Source organism: Mercurialis annua, linkage group LG4 (assembly GCF_937616625.2).
Source record: "Mercurialis annua linkage group LG4, ddMerAnnu1.2, whole genome shotgun sequence".
Classification (NCBI taxonomy): domain Eukaryota; kingdom Viridiplantae; phylum Streptophyta; class Magnoliopsida; order Malpighiales; family Euphorbiaceae; genus Mercurialis; species Mercurialis annua.
In genome coordinates this window covers 26,642,752-26,667,535 of record NC_065573.1, presented here as the reverse complement: position 1 = coordinate 26,667,535, position 24,784 = coordinate 26,642,752, and the positions used below count along the sequence as shown (strand labels likewise).

The 24,784-nt window shown below is 34.1% G+C and overlaps 4 protein-coding genes across 4 annotated transcripts; 2 read left to right on the top strand and 2 right to left on the bottom strand.

Moving 5' to 3' along the window:
* Window positions 1-864: 864 nt before the first annotated feature.
* Window positions 865-4,350, bottom strand: LOC126677808 (protein IQ-DOMAIN 2). Its single transcript, XM_050372598.2, has 6 exons — window positions 4,143-4,350; window positions 3,649-3,737; window positions 3,252-3,566; window positions 2,671-2,892; window positions 2,127-2,246; window positions 865-1,861 (listed from the first exon to the last, which is right to left on the bottom strand). Exons 2-6 carry the CDS (start codon window positions 3,721-3,723, stop codon window positions 1,151-1,153), a joined length of 1,443 nt encoding a protein of 480 aa, XP_050228555.1. The 5' UTR covers window positions 3,724-3,737; window positions 4,143-4,350; the 3' UTR covers window positions 865-1,150.
* Window positions 4,351-9,961: 5,611 nt separating this feature from the next.
* On the bottom strand, window positions 9,962-15,542 carry LOC126679302 (importin subunit alpha-9). Its single transcript, XM_050374300.1, has 11 exons — window positions 15,360-15,542; window positions 15,010-15,241; window positions 14,260-14,413; window positions 13,865-13,967; window positions 13,310-13,494; window positions 12,953-13,032; window positions 11,947-12,097; window positions 11,205-11,286; window positions 11,061-11,119; window positions 10,656-10,961; window positions 9,962-10,279 (listed from the first exon to the last, which is right to left on the bottom strand). Exons 1-11 carry the CDS (start codon window positions 15,409-15,411, stop codon window positions 10,115-10,117), a joined length of 1,569 nt encoding a protein of 522 aa, XP_050230257.1. The 5' UTR covers window positions 15,412-15,542; the 3' UTR covers window positions 9,962-10,114.
* Window positions 15,543-16,148: 606 nt separating this feature from the next.
* Window positions 16,149-18,955, top strand: LOC126678993 (lipid phosphate phosphatase gamma). Its single transcript, XM_050373932.2, has 2 exons — window positions 16,149-16,999; window positions 18,665-18,955. Exon 1 carries the CDS (start codon window positions 16,302-16,304, stop codon window positions 16,974-16,976), a length of 675 nt encoding a protein of 224 aa, XP_050229889.1. The 5' UTR covers window positions 16,149-16,301; the 3' UTR covers window positions 16,977-16,999; window positions 18,665-18,955.
* A 537-nt stretch (window positions 18,956-19,492) lies between these two features.
* LOC126676316 (uncharacterized) lies at window positions 19,493-22,993 on the top strand. The gene is made up of 4 exons (XM_050370494.2): window positions 19,493-20,316; window positions 20,770-21,200; window positions 21,763-22,018; window positions 22,552-22,993. The coding sequence occupies exons 1-4, from the start codon at window positions 19,902-19,904 to the stop codon at window positions 22,683-22,685; spliced, it is 1,236 nt and encodes a 411-aa protein (XP_050226451.1). The 5' UTR covers window positions 19,493-19,901; the 3' UTR covers window positions 22,686-22,993.
* Window positions 22,994-24,784: the final 1,791 nt, after the last annotated feature.

Sequence of the window (24,784 nt, the reverse complement as noted above, 5' to 3'; positions counted from 1 at the left end):
ATGTCATTTATTTTGTGGTTTCTCATATTTTTAGAGAAGGTAACGGGGTGGCAGATATTTTGGCCCATAATGGTGTTTCAATTCAGGGTTCAATATGATGGATTTTTTTTTTTTTTTTTTTTTTATCAAAGATGGAAATCGACTTTTTCGAGTCTCAATTGTTAGTTTGTTAGTTACGGAGACGTGGTTCGAACCCACAACCTCTTGATGCACTTAGAGGTGCCTTAGCCATTCAAGCTAGGCCCACATTGGCAGATATGGTGGAATCAACCCCCAAATTTCTGCAATAAATCTTTGTATGGAGATTTTTCTGGAAAATAAAAGTTTCAAATCGGTTGACTTATGCACATGTTGGATAAGAAATGTTGGGGTGCCGAGGCTGTGCCTTGATGATTTGTTTCTAGGAGAGCATTTTTATGGTAGTTTATGGTTTGGACATTTTTGCAGTCATTTCTTCTGCAGTGTTATTTTTTGGTTTGCACTGCCAGTCAAGGAGATTTAAGAAGTTGGTTGGTCTCGTCGAGCAGGTGGGACACCTCGAGTGGAATCCAGACTGTTCTGCCTGTGTCTCTAGCTTACTTCTTGTCTCATCGACCTGCATTCTTAACTCGAGGGGATCTCGTGCTGCTGTGCATGGGGATCGAGGTTAGTGATTATTCGTGGAGCAGGTGGGATACCTCGAGTGGAATTAAGTCTGTTATCCGCATCTCTGGAGACTAACTTATTGGCTCATCGAGAGGAATCAATACCTCAAGAAAAATAAACGATATTAATAAATTTATACTTTTAATAGCCATAATTTACTGACCTGAAGAAGAATAATCATGGAAAAAATCCAAGGAAAACATAGCAAGATAGCAGAAATTACAAGTAAACTCAATGTATTAATGATTGAAACAATAACAAGCTGTTCAAAAGATATTCAGATATTATTTTTCGATCATAATACACATATCAAGGTTTCAAACAATGAATAACAGAATACATAATCACAAATAAAAAGTGAAATGACTGAACCAAGAGAGTCTAATTTCAGGTGTTCACCACAAAACAACACTCTCTCAGCAATGAATAAATACTTTCACAATTTGACAATGACCCTTTATCCTTTTCTTCGTGTCTTCTATACCCATTTCTCAACATTCACAACCTAGCCTTGTCCACTAGCCACAGCTATTTCTGCATTTATGTTGTTAAATTCCACCTTTTTTGGAACTGACTGCCGCCTAGCTCTGGCGGGTGAAGGTGGGTAAGAAAGTCGCTTCCTTGCTGGCCCCAGAGGTCCTTTTTCCTTCTCCGGTGTCCCGTTTTGCTCTACCCCAGCTGGACTTTGTAACCTGGACTTGGCCCTTGCAGACTCCGTAGCCACCATGTAACTCGGAACTGTTGAAGAGCTACCAAGGCTCTCGTCATCTCGCACCGATGATCCTGCAATGCTGTGCCTTCTAAATCGATCTGATTGCACACTAATCATGCTTCTGTTGTCGTCATCTGCACCTCCAATGCTGCTCCTTGGACTTGCTGACTTCACTTTTCTAGCAACTGCCGAAAAGGCTGGCTTAGGAGTCAAAGGCGAACGTGGGCTCTTGGTTTGCCTCATCTTCTCACTGTCTACTGGTGAAATTTTATCAGAATTGAGCTGAAAGCGAGCGTAAGACTTGCTAATTTCTCCTCCAACCATGCTGCGGCTTCCACTCTTCACTGATGAGTGGTCATTACTGAGTTCCTTCTCTGCCATACCGCCCTTCTCCCATGGATGGGCTGCCATCCATCGTTCCAACCAGCTCCAACCCCATTCCGGGTTGCCAGAACTCATCATAAACATAGGATTTGCAGATCTTGAAGGGTTCTTCAAGGTTTTCTGTCAAGAAATATGAATGAAGCTAGATTAGCCTCAGAATAATTATAAAGCTCAAGTTATCAACTTCATCACTTTAAACCACCAGGTATGAAACTTTGACACAGCAGATAAGAGCATGAAGCTAGCAATCTTCTTTAAATGGCTATTTTTCATTTCTGAAAATAGCCAGATCAAAAGCTATGGCAGAGAATAGATTTTTGACTATCCACTATTAAATGCTCTTAATGCCCTCATGCAGGCAGAAATAAATAAAGAAATTGATTACCTGATGGGAAAATGAGTAAGCGAGTGCTCTTTCCCTTCTCATAGCCGCCTCATACTTGTGTAGCAGGTTAGCTTCAATCTGTTCTTTTGACTGTAGGCTGTCATCCCATTCCTCTCCCATCTGTTGCAGTATGCACACAGGTTATTCTCAGGAGAAACGACAGATTAGAAAGTGAGATGCTGATGATGTAAATTACGTTATCTAGATGTATACTGACTTGATTTCTTGAATATGAAGTTACTGAGAAATCCAAGTTTTATGCAGAGAATATATAATTGTTTACATTTTGAGGAGACATGAATTTATAATTCTTAGAGTAGGTGTGTTTATTTTAATGGACAAAAGGGCAAAACTAAAAGAGTCCGCTGCAGGCATAGCCTTGTGATAGGGATGTAGTAATTCGACCTGAGAGTCTCAGTTTAGCTTTTTAATAAAAAAAATATAAATCTAAAAGGGGGACTCTTTAATGTGACAAATAATCATACTATGAGAAAAGGCCCAGTTAAATAGAGAATTGAAGGGACAAGAGTGACAAGACACAAACCCGCAACTTCTCCAGCTCTTGCGCGTGTTTCTGTAGGAGTTGTCTCTGGAGGGCCTGGTTCTCTTCCGACATTCTAGCCCTCCTCGAATGAATCTGTGACTGCACTCTGGCTAGAGTTTGCATGCACCGCAAGGTGTGTGTGGCTTGTCGCTTTACAGTAGGCCCTTCCATCAGTGATTTGAGTCTCACTAGCCCTCTCAAAGCTCGTAATGCTCTTCTTGCCTGAAAACATGAACTATAATTAAAAACCAGAGTAGCTTAGTAGGTCCACTTATCAGTAATTAATACAACTATAAGTGAATGAGATTAAAATCTTCTATCTACCATGTTCAATTCCTTCCTTCAGGCCAGTAAAATGTATTCTAAATGGAAGTAAAGCCCCAAGTTCGATGAGTTATTACTTCTTCTAAAGTTAGTAGCATACGGTCTCTTCAGATGTTAAAATATATTGGTTCTAAAGTTAGTGACTTGCTATTTTATTTTTCTCAAAATATGGCATTTTTATGAGAGAGAGGCATGTAGTTAAGCACAAAAGAGTACAACAGCCGAATAGATACTGGGTAAAACAGCATATAACGTACCAAGTATCCTCTGAATGCAGTTTGAATCTGCATTGCTGCTGCTTCTTCTCCTGATTTTCCAGCAAACTTATTAACCTTGACAACTCGAACAACCTCCACAGGGGTCTCCACAGGATAAACAACAGGTTCAACAGCAACATCAGCCGGAACAGAATAGGCACCGTGCTGATTCTGCTCATTTGTTGTGTCAATTGTTTTCACCTCTTCCACATAAGGTGGAGGGATAGGAGGAGGAGAAAGATCTCTGACATTTGCTAAAGAGGTGGAATCAGAATCCAGTTGATGATGTTTGCCAAACCATCTCTTCTTTGATTTCTAGAAACATGGTATTCAAATTACAAAATAATTCATTTAAACCAAATGCATTACTAATTAAAAACTGTGAAATTACAGGTACCTGTTCTTTCTTCCCTTTGGAATCAGGGCTAAGAGCTTTCTTTACACTAGAAAACCATTTTCCGTTCTTCCCCATCTTCTTATCATTCCCTAATCAAAATATCAAAATTGAAACCTTTAGTTGCATTGGATCACATAAACCTCAAAAAGATAAGCTGATTGATAATTAAAGAACAAAAATAAACAACTAAGCTAAAAAGATTAACTTGGTTCAGTTTCTCATTTTCGTTCAAATTCTTCAGCAATGAATTAAAAACAGTTGTATGATAAAATTCACATAATTACACATTTTTCTCAGAAAACAAACAAAGAGTTTCCACAAAAACAAAGGCCACCGACAAAACTTGAATTCAAAGCAATGCTGTTTTAATCAAAGAAACAACTTTGACGAAACCCCATTATTACCCAGAAAGAAAAAACTAAAATTGAATCAAACAAGAAAGTAAAAGATAAATCATGTAATTGGGGTCCATAAAAACTGAGAAAAAAAAGTACCAGCAAGAACAGATCTTGAAGAAAAAAACGAGAGAATCGTCGCAATCAACAATAATTCTTCCTCCTCGGAGAAACAAAAGGGCAAAAAAAGAAAAAGGAGGAGGAAAATTTGTTGGAGATGAGTGAGTGATGATGTTTTGGAGAGAATATGAAGAGCTGGTTGAGCAGCTAAGAGTGAGACCCACTACTTCTCTCTCTACAAACCTTCTCACTTCATTGAATTGGTAAATAAGAGATGGGGTCCACTTCTATTAATTAATTCACCTCCCATTGTTTCGGTGGCAGGGATCTCATGTTCTGTCTTTTTCCGATCGTTTTTTTATCTTTTAGTGCCGTTGCCGGCACTGTCAAACTGTGCAACTTACTGTCCTTCTCTAACTAACAGTAATATTAAAATGAGTTAGCTTTAAATTTAGGGCTTTTTACACAAACAACCTACATTGACTAATTGTTTACTTTTATACATGTCATATTTTTCACTTACTAAACTACCATACACGGAGCTGATTCTAACTTCTATACGGATCTTATATATTCAACCCTAATAGCACAATCATCATAATTTCATTTATTTTCTCTCTCCTCGTCATTCAATTCTCTCTTCCTCTCTCTTCCTCTCAGCTCATCTTCCTCTCTCTTCCTCTCCGCCGTCTTCCGCTTCGCCGTCCTCTATTCCTACGCTCCTCCGTCATCGTTCTCATCATCGTCTCTGTTGTCATCTTCGCCAACGCCATCATCTCCTCTGCTCGTCTTGTCATCTATTTGATTTCAGATTTACAATTTATTCATTCTTCTTCTTTTTCTTCTTTTTTATTTTCAGATCTACAATTGTTTTACTGTTTTTTCATCATTAAACATGTATATAGATTATATTTCAAGAATATAATGTTAATTTCATGTTATATAATATACAATTATGGTTATATGGAATAATTTTTTGTTATTTCTGCATTTTGTTTTTGTGTTTGGTTGTATTTCTGTGTTTATTTATTCCGCAGCTCGATTTTTTGATGATGGTTGATTGTTGAATTATTATAATGTTACAGTGTTGTTGATTTTGTGTTGATAATCAGTTAGTATTTCCTTGATTTTAACATTGGAATTTTTTTTTTAAATTGGCAAATTAGATAACTTTGTCAGCGAAATAAATTAAATAAAATAAAATTTAACCGATACTAGATAATTATATGTTTGCATTATTATGTTGACATGTTGTTGATTTCTTGTTGATATTTTGTTAATTGTCACAGTTTTTCAAAAAATTATGTTTTATTTTATTCCTTATATTGATTCGTTGTTGATTTATTGTTGACATTATGTTGATAAGTATTTCAACTTTTTTTGATTTTCAATTTTATGTTGACATGTTGTTGATATACTGTTGATAATATGTTGATTTTTCAATCATTGAAAGAAAAATAAATTATATGTTTACATTATTATGTTGACATGTTGTTGATTTCTTGTTGATATTTTGTTAATTGTCACAGTTTTTCAAAAAATTATATTTTATTTTATTCCTTATGTTGATTCGTTGTTGATTTATTGTTGACATTATGTTGATAAGTATTTCAACTTTTTTTGATTTTCAATTTTATGTTGACATGTTGTTGATATACTGTTGATAATATTTTGATTTTTCAATCATTTAAAGAAAAATAAAATTAGTCTTAAATTATTGTATTGATGAGCTAGCAGCCGCACAGTTCCTTCAATATTACTTGTATAATTTTTTCCCGTTTTCCACCTCTCATACCTAACTAAATTTCGACAAAGCCGGTTATGATACAATTTCATTTCATCCAACAAAAGTTTATTTCACTGACAATATTATCTTATTTGTCAATGTTAAAATAAAAAAAATCAGTTGATATCAACATAATATCAACATAAAGTCAACATAAAATCAACAACACTGTAACATTACAATGATTCAGCAATCAATCATCATCCATAAATCGTTCTGCAGAATAAAAAAACGCAGAAATACAACAAAACACAAAAAATGCAGAAAACAACAGAATTTTATTACATAAAATCACAAAATTATTCTAAATAACATGAAATAAGTATTAGATTCTTTAAATATACTCTTTATACATGTTTAATGGTGGATAAACAGTAAAAGATAAACAAATTACAGATCTGAAAATGAAAAAAAAAAGAACAACAAATTTCAGATCTAAAATCAAAAAGATAAAACAAAGATGGCGCGGCGAGACAAAGACGAAACGGCGGAAATAGAACGGCGGAAATAGAACGGCGGAGGCGGAACGGCGGAGGCGGAACGGCGGAAGCGGAACGGCGGAACGGCGGAACGGCAGAGGCGGAACGGCGGAAGCGGAACGGCGGAAGCGAAAGAGCAGAAATCGTGGAAATTTTCTTTCACATCTCAAAAGAAATCATGGAGAAGAAGAAGAAGAATGATTGAGAGAAATAAGAAAAATCGTATAAAAGAAAGAAATTTGAAGTACAAGTTATTAAAGTAAGAAAATGAGGTAGGTAAAGTAAAGATTTAACTTGTACTGTATAAAAGTAAATGGGCTGCCAAAATCAGTATTTTATATAAAAAGCCCTAAAATTTACAGAAGTTAACATCTTTGCAAAATTCTCTACCCTGATTTAAATTGCCTAACACAAAATTTTTCTTTCTTTTTTTTATAATTTGAGTAGGGGGAGCGTTTGTGGGAGAAATCAAACCCACGATCGAACAGTTTATTACTTAGCGCTTATATCATTTGAGTTATAACTCATTGCTAACAACAAAATGTAACTAAAATTAGTAAATTATAGTGTAATTTGCACTTTTAATATTAATTCGGTTTCAGCAGGTTCATAGGGAAATGTTTCGTCCTGCAGGCTAAATTGTGAGGTGCTCTTGATGGCTTTGAAATTGTTTGGAAAAAACGTTATCCAATATTATTTTCGAAATGGATAGCAAGAATGCCGTAATCGATGTGCATATTGGATGGCAAATTACGGTTTTTCCCTTTCTCTAGGTCCGACTCTCTACGAAAACATGTTTAGAACGTTTCTATTTCCATAATGTGTAGAAACGTTTTAGTTGTTTTTTCTTTGGCCTTGGTCATTTCTTGTGATAAAAAAAATCTATATTGCTGTAATTTCCAATTCTCTCTCTCCTATTCTTAAATTTTTTTAAAAAAAACTTTCCTTTCGGTTTATAATATTTGACGCATTTGTCTTTAATATTTGAATTAAAAAAACGATTAATATGTCTTAATTTGTAAACACTTTTACTAAATTATCCCGACATTAAAATTTGTTTACGTTTATTACTACCATTTTTATTCGTTTATTATATTTTTTTAATAAATTAATGGGGCAAATATGCAAAAAATAGCAATTAATGCTTTCTTGATATAACATGACGCGAAAAAAATTCAAATGCGACAAATATTATGCACCGAAGGGAGTAGCTCTCAAGAATTATTTTTGTGCCGATTCGGCTGTCATCAATGATTTATTCTTACCGTTGGCACTAGTCATTCCTTCCTTTATTTTATTTATGTACAGTAATATAAATAGCTGATTTTTTTTATTGGTTAAAGGGAAAAAGGTCATCTATGCCCCTATATGAGGTTAGGATTAAGTGAGCCTCAACATTCAGAAAGGTTCAATTATGGCCCCAACATTTGAAATTTTAGACAAAAAATGTCCCCCAGTTTGACACCTTCTATGACTTCGTTACTTCAATTCTATGTGGCTATTTTTGCATATCGTTGTCATTAATGACATGATTTTCCTAACTGAAAAAGATCATCCATGCCCCTATGGTTTAAGGTCGGGATCAAATGAACCCTTAACGCGCGAAAAGATTCGACTGTGCCGCTTGAAATTTTGAACAAACAGACCTCCTAGTTTGACACGGTCTCTAACTATATTACTTCAATCCTATGTGGCTATTATTTTACTGTTGGCATTAATGACATGAATTTTAATTAATGATATGGCTTCTTATAAAAGTCATATTCTTCTAGTCTAATCCTGAATTTCCGAATTTCCAATCAAATCCTAAATTTCCCAAATTTCACAAAAAAAAAAATTGAGTTGTAATTTAGTTTTCTCATCGTCGACTTCTTCAGCAAGGAGTATGAAAAGAAATGACAATGTCAAATACACTTATAAAGATCACATCAGGTGGTGTAAATGCTTCGAAAATCATATTGCACCAATGTATACATCTTGGATTGGAAAGAAACTTTGGACTGAGGTTTTATAGCTGCCAAAATTATAAGGTTAGGTATTTCTCTTAGTTAATTTTTGGTTATGTAGTGCCTGTAATGCAAAAATAGCCACACATGATTGAAGTAATGAAGTCAAAAACGGTGTTAGACTATGCTTGATTTTTTTATTAATTATTAGAATTATTAATTTATTAAATATTAATTATTAGAAAATTTACTGCAGTTTGAGTTTGAAATTCGAATTTAAAAATTAAGTCCATTATCACATCCATATGCTTAAATGAGACCACTTTGGTGAACATATAGAAAATAAGCTGCTTCCTATTGTGTACACTTCAATAAATAAATAAAAATGTTCAGATCAATTAATAAAGAGTTGTTATTCAAATTTTATTACCGAATTTAAGGTTTGAGTAAACAGTTACATATTACATAATAATTTAATAGATACAGTGTTGATATTTTTATGTTTATATCCAACCCAAATTCAAATCGGTGGATATTTAATTAAATAACAAGAAAAAAGAAACTGCAATATTTTGTTGAAATGAAGGAGTGAATAATAGTATACCAAACAATAGCACATGGTGATTAGCCAAAACTATAATCTTTTTTCTCAATTTAGTTGGCTGTTTGTTGGTTCAAATTTGACAGAAGGGTGATATTGATATATACAATCAACCAGGTGGGGTAGGCCAGTTACTTAAGCATAATTTGGAAGCCATAATCAAATTCTAATGAGTGGCATTCATGTTTCTAATATCCACAACAACTCATCTCATTACCATAGTAGGTTTAGCATCTTTCATTTTTTTTATTCATACTTCATTCTACAAAAATGTTGAAACTCAAATTTACAATTTTAAGGCAATATTATTCATTTCTCTCATTTTCTTCTTCTTCTAGGTATGGTCGCATTTGCCAATAATGAAACGGTTAAAAAAGGAAAAAAAACAATAAAAAACAATTGATAACAGATAGTTGAAAGAACGGTCGTTCATCATAAGCGAATTGTCTAATTGTACCACTAGTTCATTTCGTTTTAACAACTTATTTCATGAAGATTTGTAAAGAATCTCGAGTTTGAATCTCCATACCATCACATTATTTTTGGAGATGAGAGAGCTTAACCTTTATGGTTGTAATATGTTATGGTTGTGCATATATTTCCAACTACAACATAAATGTCGGTTGCCCTTTCTTTATAGTGGGAAAATTGACAGTTCAAAACATAACAAACAAACTTGTTGAGATAATAAGTAGTTCGCATGTCCAATTCCAATATTTTCTGGTGACATTTCTTCACAGACTGTGGTGCCTTATCTAGTTTCTCAGCTTAGATGATGTCTTGTCTTGATTTCATTCAATTTTTCATTTATGAAAATAATCTTGAGACATTGGATTCAATGTATATGACACAGCAATTTTAATGAATGAGACAAATAATTCTATTCTTCATTTTAATTAAGTTCAAAAAAAAAAAATCAAACTCAAATTATATTCTGTCTTATGCTACAGAATGACATAAACAATAGCTTCAATCCTAAATTACATTGAGTACGCATTTTTTGTCCTTCGAAATCAAAATGTTAGAAATTCACTGAGGAAGAACAATTTCAATAAATGCACTTATGATTAGGAAGAAGAAATCAAACAGTTACTCTATTCGCTACATGCAAATGGATCTCTAGATTCATAATTTACAAAGCAGAAAAACCATGATGAGCTTCTGTTATACAGGATTTGGAATTGCTCTCGTCTATCAGCTTATTCAACAACTCCATAGTCCTCGCCGAAGTATCTATCAACTAAACCATTAGCCATATTTCTTAGGTCTTCATTCTCGTGAAACTGAAACCTTTCCATTGCTTCAATTCCGTCTTCTCGTTCCACAAGTTTCGGGCCCTCCCCGTTTGGCATCCCCCTTAAAACCTGCAAGTAAAGGTTATCAAAACAGCTATTCACCAAATTTTCTGCCTGGATATTCAACCTTATCTTCGTACACAATCGATTAACATGGCTGTAATCTAAGTTTTAAAAACTAGTAAAAAAAAGAAACTTTTAGATTCTTTTAACTAAGATTGCAGTGCTCCTTAGCAATATGTGTGCCAGTTGACTAACAAAAAATTAGGGAAGTTCTTCGCATCTGATGATTAAATTTCCACCAAACTACTGAAGCACAACATCAAAAGAAAAAGAAAATGATACTTCAAAAACATAAGCGCACTCTTCTTTTATGAACTGTTAAGTGCATAAACTGTTGTGATGCATAATCAGCATATAAAAGGATATAAACAAATTTGCTTACCAGCTCTATAAACTGAAGACCTAATCGTGCAGCCTCTATATCTACGGATCTAATCAAGTCGATAAAACCAGCAAGGCATCCTTTACTGACCAGGGAAACTAAGTGCTCTAGAATGAGGTCTGGTTTTCCATTGCCTTCTGCCGGGGCAACACAAAGATTACCCAAAACATAAGCTACTTCTTTTCTTATATCAAATGGTGCAGTTGATAGAAGGCGCAGTAATAATGTCACTGCCTCACTAGAATAAATCAACTGCTTATGCTCAACTGAACCAGCAGCTATATTAGACAACACCCATGAAGCTTCCTGCATGATTAATGAAACTCTTAATAGTGCACGGTAAAAGTAACACAATTTAAGAGTCTAAAAGAAATAAAAATGAATAAAGAAAACCGACAAACTCACCTTCTTCAAAACCCTGTGCTCACTCTTCAAACATTTTACTAGGACCTCAATGATATTGTCTGATAAATTAACATAAGCTATTTTAAAAAGCATAATATATAGTAAGGACCAGAAATTTTTAAGTTAAGCAAGTATTCCACTAACCTGTGATTTCACGTCCAGGAAGAAGAACAGCTGAAATTGTGTGTGAATCACCAGCTATAAGATTACCTAAACTTCGTAAAACCTGAAAAGGATATACTAGTCAGCTGGTTAAAGAAGTTGGATGATAATAAATTCACAGCCATGCCAAAATTAATTAATCACATGTCACTTAATGTTGGTATAATTCTTAGATAAACCCAATTTAAGATGTCAAACCTCATGTTCATGTAAATTAAAAATATCATATTCTGATCAAAAAAGAAAAATATCATATTTGCAGAAGGCTTGAATCTGGAGAGCACCCCATCTATATACTTGTATGACCAAACTCAAAAAATTGACAGATAATTGATAATCATAAAGTTAGATTTGCTTAAGTTTGGAGAACTCAGTTCCGTCTTGAACGTCAGTGAAAAGACGAATTAAACTATAGCTATTAAAAAGGATCCAAAATCTGCATAGTTCCTAATACTCAAGAGAACATTTACCACCAACCAACATAGCATCATAGCTCATCAACAATTTATTACAATTACATCTTTTCACATCACAATATAAACTGCATTTAGTGGGATCCAAAGTCAAAAAGGTATGAAAAGTTTGAGCAAGTGCAGAAATGAATGCATTTGTGTAACATGAAGAGGGAGCCATCTTAAACTTTCTATCCATGGACTGACAGACAAGATATAATAATAAATGATTGCACAACTAAACAGAAGTTCTTGAAGATACTGCAGGTTACCGGAATGAGCAATTGCAAGCTGTTTGACGTGGCTAATCTTTGTATAAGAAGTTGAAGAACATCGCTTTTCACCAGCATATTGGTAGCAGCATTTGAAAGGGCTGAAAGATACACAACTACCCAGGCTACTTCAGTAGCCAACTCTTCATCCCTGAATTTGAAAAGCATTTAAATTATTCCTCACACCCACAATAATGTTGCCCATAAATTTTAGAATTTTATTGCAGTGAAATTATTTCCAGCCAAAATTAAAAGAGATGGAATGTCAAAGCAATTAGTTCTCCAGGAATTCTTCCCATTAACACAACGGACAACCTCAAAATATTCACTCCACGGAAATATTCTTGCAAATAAACAAAACCGTCTAAAAGTAGCTTCATCTAGAAGACTCATTCCTTAAAAATATACTGTTCTGTAAAGCTTGTTATTATTGAGACTGGAAAAAAAAAAACTTGAACTGAAGGAAGCCTAGGAATAGGATAATCAAGCAACCATCAGGTTTGATTGGCTGAGGATGTACAAGCATATATAACTCCTTACAGTGTCCTAATACAGCCATATTGCATTGGAAAAAATGCGAGGCCAATCAGACATAGATACAATGTCAATAAATGATGACTAGCAATACAAATAATATAAGATACTAATAACAACATTAAAGGGCAGAATTGAGCCAACCAGTCCCATAATTTCATCAAGTGACTATTTCATTTTTATGCATAATAGCTAAACAACCTCCTAAATTTATGTATTTTTAATTTAGAACTCAAAAGGTCTCGCTTTAAATGATCCTCAGAAAACATGGCCAAGAAAACAGCAAAACCATAAAATAAAGCTCTCAATGCATCAGGCTAATCACGCTAGCCTTTTGGCCTACACAGGACTTAATATGGAAATGCCCCAGCAAAATATTTTGATAAAGGGAGTCCAAAGATATTTTAGAAGGTCAGTGATAACAATCAAAACATGCCACAACTACTATATATCCATAAAAGAGTTTGCTTACGCTTTTCTTAGGTGCCGAATAATTGCATCCAGTAACCCATCAACTCTAATCAGTTGTGTTGCAGCTTTAGGATCTGGTCCCTATATTCAAGTAAACTGAAGCTATGTTGTAAATGGAATTTGAAAAGAACAGGCAATTAAACACATTCATAACGAGATTAGGTAAAAACTCTTATAATGTAATCTATCAAGCTGATCATAAAATGGGTAGGTTAAATCGCTAGAATAATGCATAATCAATGCTTTTGATCCGATTAATCAAGAATTTAATCAATGTAGGAGAGAACATAACCACTATTAGAAAATACACAAAAAACTGATCCAAATTAAGTTTGAGCACAAGGATGAGATACAAAACCTTGATTAGGTTTGACAATGCCCAAGCAGCTGTTCTGACAGTTGAACCCTTATTTGGCAGCATCATTCTGGCAAGAGGAGGTAAGGCTCCTTGGGATAGCAAAACATTTCTCAAATCTGCTCCTTCGCCAGCTACATTTCCCAATGCCCATGCGCACTGCTCCGCAACAGGCGACGAACTCTTTTCTGCAAAAAAATGCAGCTATAAATCCAATTGTAGCCAACAGGTCCACTACTATATAAACCAATTATAGCATAAAACATGGAAGAGTATGTTCTAAATAAGTAAATGAACAAATTTCAATGTTAAGAAAAGATCGTCAATTGTTGCAATCATGAACAATAAATGCTCAAGAGAATTCCAACTGACGGATTTAGAAGTAGAATTCCAAGGTTACCCTGACTATCATTCAATGCTTTTTTAAAAATGGGATCCTTTTACTGCAATCATGTTATTTGCAGGCTTACTCTTAAAGTATTTACAATATTAGAAAAAAAAAGTACATATATAAGCAGTAACTTTGACATTAGCAAGAAATGAACCAGCCACACCAACCTCCAAGATGTGCAATGAGCAATGGTAATGCAGGCAGTAATTCCTTTGTTTCTTCTGGTTTTCCTGCTGCAATGTTTGTTAGACACCAAGCTGCCTCAAGCAACTGCAATTATTAGAAGTCCGGAAAAGAAAAACATCAGACTTCCCTTTCTCATAGCTCATCGTCATTAGCAGACATAAAACTAGTTCGCATTTTGTTTGTAGGTCTCGAAAAGAAAAAAACAGCACAATTTCAACATAGTTTGAAAATCAAAAGACGCTGAATAAACTATAGAACCTAACAACAGTAGAGAGTGTCTATTTAACTATTTCTTTAAACATAAATAGCTTAGGTAAAGAAAGTATAGCATACAGGAAAAAATAGCTCCAAATGCACCAATTTCTAAACCGCAAACCTGTTCATCAGGAGAGCCAAATGAAAGACATTCCACAAGTAATTGGATCGCTCCCGCTTTAAGTGCAGCTTCAATGGGAGGGAATTCAGATCTTGATAGCAAACGCCTCAGTTCACGGAGGGCAGTAACTTTCTTTTGCATCACTCCTTTCCCTCTAATGGTTCCAGATCATAAAAAAACATTTGTTTTGTTAAAAAAAAAATATCAGGGACATACCCGAAGAGAAACAAGCATCCAACAAATCCAAAGATTACTATACAACATGTTGACAATGCAAATAATTCAAGAAAAAAGAAAAAAGCTCCTAGCACAGTACTAATTTAGAGAAAGTTTATTCAGCTTCAGCTAATTTTTATAGAAAAATAAGCCCAAATTCTTCGATAATTTAACAAGCTAAACACCAGAAAATGCCACATCTGAAAAATGCCATTTCTATTATGCTTTACAAAATAAAAGAAATGATCATTTTACAGTCATGTCCGCTTCATTCGGTAAGCTCAAAATTACAAGACTAAACTGCAATCTATTTGGTCAATTGTTGTGTCTGCAAGTATTTGCTAAAATCAATTATTTCAACTAAAAAAAAGGCATTTTCAAAGCTGAAATCTCCAAGAATTCAATTCAATTAGAACATCAATTAATCCAAACAAATAATCCACACACAAGCATACTAAAAACAGCATAGTCAGCTACGCAAAAACAAAAACAAAAACACTTCTTCCATGAATTATAGACAACAAGTTGACATACTGAAAGGCAACAGCAGATTTCAATTCTTCGACAGCCGTAGAAGTTTGAGCATCAAGAATAGACTGCTCTTCGTCAATCATCATTTCATTATCAAGCAAACTATCATCATCACCGCCACTAACATCACTGGTTCCAACTCTGCATAACCGCTTGGCTCGCACCAACGATTCTCTCCGTTCCTTCCCAACCGCCACCGCATTCTGCTTCCTCTTCACCGTCGCAACATTTCCAACTACACAAACACAAACACACGCATTTAAAACAAACAAAAAGATCTCAAAAACAATAAACAAATCGAATTTTTTTGCATACAAAACCTAAATAGTACAGAAAAACCTAGAGAAGCTAACCTGAGGACTTGATAGGGTCTCTTTTGATTGAATTTAGTCCATCTTCTGCCATTTGAAAGAGATTTAAGAGATTTTTTCTTTGTTAGCTAAGCTAAAATGTTTTGATTAATTTTGAATTGCAACGAGTTTCTCTTTTCTTATGAATTTCACGCGCCCAAAATGAAAATTCGTCCCAATCTGTTGCAAGCTTTTCTTAGATATAAATTTACGAAATAAGACTCATATTTTCTCAAATTATCAATTAAGGTCCTTCTATAAAAATATAAAATATAACCTCCAAATTAAAGAGCTTACAATTTTTTTTTATTGAAGGTGAAAATCGACTCTTTGGAATCTCATGTTAGTTGTTAGTTACCGAAGCATGAAACAAACCAAACCCGAAAGGTTGGGCTTGAGGGTTTTGATTTTAAACAAATGAAAATAACACTCAATTTAATAAATTTTAAATAAAAATGGCACAATATTGCATATGTGCCACGTTGTAACTGACACGGCACTCCGGTCGGCCACGTATGATTGAAACAGCAAAAAATATATTCAGACTATACAATATAAAACACGAAAGGTTGAAATATTATTTATAACATTTTAAAACATTGAAATTTAATTGCTACAAACATTAAACATCGTAAGTTCACATGTCAATACCCTAAATTTAAATTCATAGAAGGTAAATTTTTTAACAGTAGCCTAAAAGTTTATGCTGGTGGTCACTGGTCGGCAGCCGCATATTTCATTCCTCTACTATTTGATACTATAAAAATCCACGTGTCTCACACGTCCTGGTTCCATCGTACACGCTTTCTTGTTTCCTTTTTAACGTCCTACGACAAACAGATTCTCGAGAAACAAACACCAAACTAACACAAACCATAAAAGAATAAACTAAACCAAACCCGAACTCCGGTCAGCCTGCAGATCTCTCCCCCGCTGATTCTCACCATGGGCAGTCACCATCCACCTCTAAAAGCGTTAACTCTAACACACATCCGTTACCAAAGAGGAGACCATTTAGGCCATTTTCTCGCATACATTTCACTAATCCCAGTCTTCATCTCCTTCGGCGGTTTCGTCTGTCATTTCATCTTCCGCCGCGAATTACAAGGCATGTGCTTCGCAATCGGACTCATAATAGCGCAGTTCATCAGCGAATTAATCAAGAAATCAGTCCAACAAGCTCGCCCCGAGACTTGTATAGTTCTCGAGATGTGCGATTCTCATGGATGGCCGTCGAGTCATTCACAGTACATGTTCTTTTTCGCTGTTTATTTTACGCTTTTGACCTTTAGAGGGATTGGATTGACTGATGTTAAGAATAAGTGGGCTGCTTGTTTCTTGCCGTGGTTATTGGCTGTGTTGACTATGTATTCGAGGGTTTATTTGGGTTATCACTCTGTTCCTCAAGTGTTTGCTGGTGCTATTTTGGGGATTTTTCTTGGTTCTAGTTGGTTTTGGTTTATTAATAATAAATTTATTTATTTCTTTCCGATTATTGAGGAGAGTAGCTTTGGGAAGATGTTTTATGTTAAGGATACTTCTCATATCAAGAATGTGTTGAAATTTGAGTATGAGAATGCTAGAAGAGCTAGAAAGGAGATGGATGTCAAGGATAATTGATGGATTAATCACGGTTTATTTGGGTAAGTGAAAAGATTTAATCTTTTTTTTTTCTTGGTCGTTGTTAAGTAAACTTTGTAAGCTGAATGTTGAAAGATTGCATCTTTGTTTGCATGTTACTTGGTTAGTAGAAGTTTGAATGAGGTTAATTTGTGAGTCTGATATTGGTTACTTGTTTATTGAAGATTGTTAAAGATGCTAATTTGTGATTCTGATATTGAATTGGGCTGATAATTATAATCTTATCAAACTGTCATTGGGATAGAGATTGATAATTAGCTGGATAATTCTATATAACAGTCGCAGATGCTACTGAAAGATTGTTTCTGATGTCTTAGTTATTTGTATATTTGTTTGACTTGAAGCTGGTTTAGGTTTATGTAACTTTTCATCCCCTTTTCATTAGTAATGGAAGCTTCAAACAGGAAATCATATGCATGTACCTTATATTGAGTGAAATAGAAATTCATGTTTTAGGAGGTGAAAATAATTTGCAGAAGATCTGTTTTTCAGCTCATAAAGTGCATTTGCTAGTTCAAAAGAAGCTGAATCGAGTTGCACTCGTAAGTGGACAGATTGTACATTACAAGTTTGCACCTTACATATGCATAGAATAAATAAGATAAATGAGGTCGTAGTTGTACTTTGGGTGACAGTTGAAACTGTTGGGAAGTTTCCTTGAAGGATTTATTGTGTCTTCTATTTGCCAATACTGTGGTCATAGCTTGAAAATATCTTGAACAAAGGACTACACTTTGAGAAAAGAATTGAGGAAACCTAAAAATATTAGAATAACGATCTTATGTAATTTTAGTATCCAAGTGGTTGTATCATACACACTGAGCAGAAAGACTTGTTAATTTTGAAATCAATCTTATGTCGGTAGGGTTTCTGCTTCTGTGTTTTATCTGGTCTCGAAGCACTTTATGCTGAGACAATGCTGCGGGAGGATCCATGAAAATCATTTCTGTTAATGTGGCAATTGGTCTAGCTATTAAGAATGCTCTAAACAGAATAGAGAGGAAAATCAGAATGGCAAAATGAAAAGTAAAGGATACAACCTATATGGCTAACGAACTTCTAAATTAACCGTAAGACTCTTCTCTCTATACACTAGCATATGAGAAAGGTTTAGTGGGGATCAGATGAGATCCGTAGATTAGGGGTGTACAAATTTGATTTATGTGGGTTATAAATTTTAAGAGCCCCTTTTTTAGTGGGCTAATATTCAAAAACACTTTCAGATTGTTTATATTACACTAAAAATACAATCTCATCCAATGTTCATAACCCACATAAGTTATAAGCCATATTTGAACACTCCCGGCGTAGATGATCAAACTAATGACTGTTGAGACAAAAAAATGCGTGCTAGGGTTTGAGGAAGTGAGTATTCATGAATTAGTATAGTTGATGCGAAGAGTTGAGTAGTACAGGATGGATAACATTAGAAATGAGTGAAAGCATTTAACGCGTTGCTTATAATTGAACTTTTGAGGTACTATGAGCTCTGTAAGGGACACTTATCAGTTATTGAGTCTGGGCCCTGGCTTGAATTGTATTCTCATTCTTACATGAAATGTGGACTCTTTGATTGTTTTGTTTTTGTTGTGATTTTGAGTGAGCATTCCGTTTCTACAAATTCTGCATTCTCAATACTGAAAGTGCGTCCGTGCTTCATTTTGCAGGTCAAACCGCTGTAGAGTTGGTTTTTAGAGTTATGTTTATGTCTGTTTGTAGGGATGACGAGATTAAGCAAGTTCATGTCTTAGTTATATCTTTTCAGTGGAGAAGACGAATGCCGAAAGCTAGTTGGAGGGACAATTGCTAAGGTTTATATTGTTTGACATTAGCCGTGAAAATATGATTCTTCATAAGTTCATATTCATAGAATCTCCGCAAAACTAAAAGATGTCTCTGTAAACATATAGCTCTTTGGACGATTTAAAAATTTACTGATTTAATACTTCATTTTTCAATGTTGCGATGCATTATTTCCACAGTAAAAATTTACAGATATAATCATACTTCTCTGACATATGAATGCTCTGTTTTTAAGGTAAAAGATGAAATTTTGGATCGCAAATTGTCAAAGTCTTGAGTTTAAATCCTCCAACAAGCTATCCCCTCCCTGATTATTAAAAAAAAACATTTGAAAAATGTCATGAGATGACAATTAGTCGGACTTATTAAAATTGTAAACTTGAAGGTTTATTGAAAGAAATGAGATCTGGAGGCATCTTTGTAAACAAAACATTAAATGGAGATGCTAGGATATGAATTTGAGAGCTAAAACGCTTATTTTACATTAAAAAAATGTTCGCACGGACCATAAAAACCTTCCTACTTCAAATTTTTAAAAGAAGAAAGATTCACTCATTCAAAAAAATAATATAAATTTAACTGATATTTATCAATTCTAATCTAATATCTTGATTTTATTAGCTTGATTTAGATAATTAATTATAATTTATTTATAGCTAAATGGTTTATTTGAGTCAATGTCATTCAATTATATATGGAGGAATATTCACTGTTATCCTCTCAAATAGATATTTAGCCATAATTAAAATATAAACAAAAATTAGGAATAATTAAATAATAGTAATTAAAATTTTTTAAGCTGCTGGATTTTGCAAAAACAATGGACCGCTCATTGTGTGGTGGCTCAATGTAATTAGCCAGAGATTTGATAATGAATCCAAAACGACATCCAAAAAGAGTAATTGAATTAATAATTACCAAAATTGAAAAAAATGGAATTAAGCGGGAACCATGTGAACCAAAACCAAAGAAAGAATCCAAATTTGGAAGTCACAACTCTCCGCCACCTAACTCTTTCACCTTCCTCCTCTCTCTAATCTGTACACCTCATTGTTAATACACCCACAGTCACAGCCCTCTGCTTGATTTGATCTTAAGAAAATGTGGCAACTAATTTTAGCAGCAGCCATAGCAGGATCTACAGGGTTCATTGCTAAACACTTACTTAATCACGATAAAGAAGACCAATTACCTACTCAACCCTCGTTTGATTCTACATTTGCCACTCCCCAAGTGGTTAATGATAGTAATTTTGAGCTGCAGTCAAACAATGACGGCATTTTTAGGTTTTCTAGCTCTTCGCCTTCTTCTTTGTCTGGTAATCACAATAGGAACTCCAGGAATAAATCTCTGATCAAGGGCCGCCGCTTGAAATTTGGCACTGAGAATAATAAGGAGAGTAATAACCAGAGATCTAGCGGTTATGAAGGCGGTTCACGCCGATTTGGTGTTTGTTTGAAGAAGAGAAGAACTGCTAAGACTCTGCCTTCCAAATGTGGATCGCGTTCTTCTCATGGTTTGATTTTTGATTTTTGTTTTTTGCTTTTGATATTTTTGATTGTTTGTTCATTGTTAAAATAATAGGGTTTTGTCTCTTTTAACTGTTTTGAGAAAGCTAATTATTTGGATGTTGATCAGATAGGCAGAGATGGTGTTTATTATTACTAGTTAGGTGTATGTTTATCAACTTTCCAATACGTTTAATACTATATTCGGGACACTTTATAATACTATATTGAAAGTTTGAAACTAACATAACACTCTATAACACATTTTATTATTGGTGAAGATTCTATGATCAAATCATGTATGTGGGATACGCAGTTTATGTAATTCGCCTCATTAAATACTTCATAATTTAGGTTCAGATGTTTTAGTCGAGTGAGTGCATAAAGGGGTTTTAGCTATTTAACAAAAGAATAAGATTGAATTTTGATTCTAATACCTCCGAATATACTGTGCTATGCAGATAAAACTTCTTTTGATAGGGGACTAGGTGCTGGAATCATGTACATGATGTCAGCTGGGAAAGCGGAGATCAGAAAATTGAGCGATGCCATGGATGAGACTTCAAAAGTTGTTCAGGAATTAAGAACCGAGCTTTACAAAAGAAAATCTGCCAAAGCTGCTGCGAGCTCCCTAGATATAAGCTGTGAGCATATTCAACAGGTGCAATATAGTTCAGGCTCAGGGGATAGAGACCCTAAAGATGTTAGGGTCTTGTTGGTTCCGATGATTGATGATGTTGAATGCCTAAGTAGTGTTCTTACTGAGGAGCCGGATCCACAGGCTCTGGAAATGGATCAACTGGAAGCAGAACTTGCTTCTGAACTACAAAAACTTCCATGGTCCGACACTGGAACTTCTGGACATGAAGAAATAGAGCCAACTATGGGCAAGGTGAGCCTCTTCTGATAAACATTAGCTCTCTAGGTATATTAGCTGACGACTTAAAGGATCGGGGGTTCTGTTGGTGCATTTTCTACAATGTACACCTCTCCGTAAGACTTGATAAAGCTTACATCTCAGTTTCCTATAATTTTCACTTCATTTTGAACAGAAGTTTTGGTTATTTATTAAATGCATATTACCTCAACAATTAGCTTCTGTAAGTTAACTATAACCCCAATCAGTTCGTGATTAAATCTTTGCAAATGCGGGTTTACTAAGAGTTATAAGTCAGAACCTGGAAAATGAATATATCTGGCAAAAAGTATTTATAAGCATCTGGATCCTGAACTAGTAGTTTGTGTTAGTGTGGTTTATAACTTAAAAGGAGAGTTGAATAAACAGCCTTCAGACCTGATTCTTGTGTGACAGACTGCAATCCGTGTTCATCAATAACAAATTGCGAATTGTATTATCAGATCATGTTTTTGAGCTGTACTGAAAAGAAAATTGTATTATGAGCCTGTGATTGGTGTTTGTATTGCTTGATTTTGACCACAGAAATGTTGTGCAGAGTGAGATTTCGTGCCATGAGATTCTTAAACTGGAGTGCCAGAGCAATGTTTCTTACCAATGCCAAGGAGTCTTGCCGTCTGAACTGGACAAGAAGCTATGCCACTTGCTTATAGAACAACAGGAAAATCAAATTGAAGAGCTGGAGTCTGAATTACATATGGCCCAATCCAAACTCAATGATAAAGATGCTGAGCTTCAAGCCTTAAAGGACTGCGTTAGACGCCTGACTGAATTTTCTCTGTCAACTGTATCAGGCAAGTTTCAGCCGTCATTCGCTTAAACCTGTATGCTTTTATCATATTCTTGCAGAAAAAATTAGAACACAACAACTAGATTTCTAACCTGCAGCAACTATTTTATGCATTAGCTAGTACAAACACTTCATTTAATCAACATTTTTGTTTTGAAAACGTGTCGGAAACTTAGCATTTCAGACTCTAAACTTCACCTCTAACATTGAAAATCTCAAAATAACACAGTTCCGCCATATCCATGTCCAAGTGTTATATTTTCCCGTATCCGTGTCCGTGCATTTGGTTTAGACCAAATCAAACTAAGTTAAAAAGTTAATTTTTTTAACCAAACTGAACTAGTTGGTTTAGTGGAGTTTTTTGGTTCAGTTCAGTTAACCGAAATGCTTTACTTTCAAAACTTAAGAGCTGAATTTTTCTTTTATAATGTCAAATCGGTTTGGTATGTTATTCAGTTTGGTTTGATTTTTGCACACTCCTATTGACATGTTCTAACAATTGGCCAGTGTCTCAAAACCTTTAGCATTGTTTCTCAGATGATGCAGATGAAGAACTTGAGGTACAAGTAGAGCAAGATGGCATCAGATGGGGCAATAACAACAAAAACGGCTATGAATCGGAGATGATAAAATCAGCGGTTGGAATGAAAAGACCAATAGGCTATGCATAACCCAGTTTCTTCAACAGCAGCTTTCTGCATAGTGAGATTACTAACCTATCTATAGTATTCATACCATGTCAATGCTCAAGTATAGGATGCTATGTATATATGTGGGTAGAAATGTAATTTACTAGGCAGTCATAGGATATTTTAGTAATTTTCTTCTTTCTTCTCATGTCTTTAATTTACTCCAAGTTGGTGCTAGAAAAGAACTGAAAAAATGTCCAGTCTAGAGCTGATTGACTTGCCTATGCTGATTCCTTCTAGGTCAAGCTCTGCCAGAAAATGTCCTTGCAACCACAGTTGACTTTCTGTTTTCTTTTTGGAGTTACATTATTACTAACCGATCCTCATTCACACTTATTGTCATAGAATAGGGACCCTCAATCTAAAGCAAAGAAAAGGGTAATATAGTAAAGGAATAAAACTGGGAAAGTAATAGTGGGGTGTTGTGGTGGTGGTTGCTTGCTTGTGCTGAGACAGATTATAAGATTGGTGGTAGGATAACCTTTGCTCATACTATGGTCTGGAGTAGGAGTACTGTTGAACCGAACCGAACCAAACCAACCAATACACACCCTCTTGAGCAGTGATGTGCATTCAGTTTGAATTGAACTAATCATAACTTATAGTAGTAAAATTTAAAATATTTTAAATGAAATCAAAACAAACCAATTGGTTTTGTTAATGGTTTATGGTTTATGGTTTATTTGATTTTTTTTATTCAATTTAAACTGAATGCAAAGTGAATTTCTTTTCTTTTTAAACGAAACCGAATAAAAATGATGACAAACTGAATCAACTGAATTTATCGGTTTAATTGAATTATTCGGTTGAAGTTAGTTTTTGAACGCCACTTCTCTAGTCATTAGCAAGCTATGAGCATTCTGTTATATCTGCATTCTGCTTAGGCTAATCTCCTGAAAACCCCCCCACCTTTCAATTTTCTTTCATTTGCACCCTCACCTTTCAAAATCTCCAATTTTACCCTAATTTCCACCTTTCACTTTCAATCACACCCTTAAATATTAAATTGACCTATTTTTACTGCAAAAAGTTCAAATTAATACTTTATATTTCAGCAAATATTATAAATAGTATCTAATTTAATTAATTTTATGGAATTAAAACGGTAAAATTAAATAAATGTGAATGTGAAATTTAGTAATTTAGTAATTTTTAAAATATTTTTTAGAGAAGATGCTTTTATTGTTGAAATTTTAACATTTAGTACTATTTAGAAAATGAGTAAAAATAAAAAATATTGATTTGAAATTTTTTGAGTGAAAAAAGGTCAATTTAATATTTCGAGGGTGCAATTGAAAATGAAAGGTTGTAATTAGAGTAAAATTGGAGATTTTGAAAGGTGAGGATGCAAACGAAAGGGGTTTGAAAGGTGAGGGGATTTTTAGAGGATTGGCCTTCTGCTTATGCCTTTCTTCAATAACCTGAAACGGCATTTCGTATGGTGTGTCCAATCTTAAAATTTGTTAATCTATTACTACTCTTTTGCGTTGGATACCTATATTAGTCGACTTGATTGAAGAATGTAATCATTAGAATTTCTACATTTATTTATTTTTCTAAAATATTTATACGATCATGAATATTAAGAATAAATTTTAAAAGTATTTTATTTATATTTATATTTTTTGATTTTATGCATTTTTGTGAAAGAAAAATGAATTTAAATACTTAATTAAAATGTAATTATAACAATAAAATCTAGTATATTTTTACTCAACTAGTAAGTTAATCGAGGGAGAGAAATAACATTAAATTTAATCAAATATTATGAAAAAATAATTAATTTTTTTAAAATCAAAAGAGAGTTGGATGGTTCATCTAACTAAAATTTCCTTTTTATGATGGAAGTTCATCTAACTTAATTAACTCTTTAAATAATGGATGGCTTTCTAAAACTCAATCAAGAAGAAGAAAATCAACATAACTAAACTAAACTAATACAAGTACTATTTTGGAAAAGTCTTAAGCATAAGCAACTATAAAAGTGTAGGATCACCATTCATTGTCCTTCCTCTTAACAATAAAATAAATGAACGGTCCTTGATTAAAAAAGGAACTAAACCTGTTTGTTGATCAGTAAT

Coding starts and splice junctions, on each gene's coding strand:
- LOC126677808 (XM_050372598.2), bottom strand. CDS start 3,723: ATGGGGAAGAACGGAAAATGGTTTTCTAGTGTAAAGAAAGCTCTTAGC. Junction 3,567..3,648: donor CCAAAGGGAAGAAAGAACAG/GTACCTGTAATT, acceptor CCATGTTTCTAG/AAATCAAAGAAGAGATGGTT. Junction 2,247..2,670: donor AAGAGCTGGAGAAGTTGCGG/GTTTGTGTCTTG, acceptor ATACTGCAACAG/ATGGGAGAGGAATGGGATGA.
- LOC126679302 (XM_050374300.1), bottom strand. CDS start 15,411: ATGGCAGAAGATGGACTAAATTCAATCAAAAGAGACCCTATCAAGTCC. Junction 13,495..13,864: donor GCTCATTGCACATCTTGGAG/GTTGGTGTGGCT, acceptor ATTTTTTTGCAG/AAAAGAGTTCGTCGCCTGTT. Junction 12,098..12,952: donor ATTCGGCACCTAAGAAAAGC/GTAAGCAAACTC, acceptor TTTCAAATTCAG/GGATGAAGAGTTGGCTACTG.
- LOC126678993 (XM_050373932.2), top strand. CDS start 16,302: ATGGGCAGTCACCATCCACCTCTAAAAGCGTTAACTCTAACACACATC.
- LOC126676316 (XM_050370494.2), top strand. CDS start 19,902: ATGTGGCAACTAATTTTAGCAGCAGCCATAGCAGGATCTACAGGGTTC. Junction 20,317..20,769: donor TGGATCGCGTTCTTCTCATG/GTTTGATTTTTG, acceptor TGTGCTATGCAG/ATAAAACTTCTTTTGATAGG. Junction 22,019..22,551: donor TTCTCTGTCAACTGTATCAG/GCAAGTTTCAGC, acceptor ATTGTTTCTCAG/ATGATGCAGATGAAGAACTT.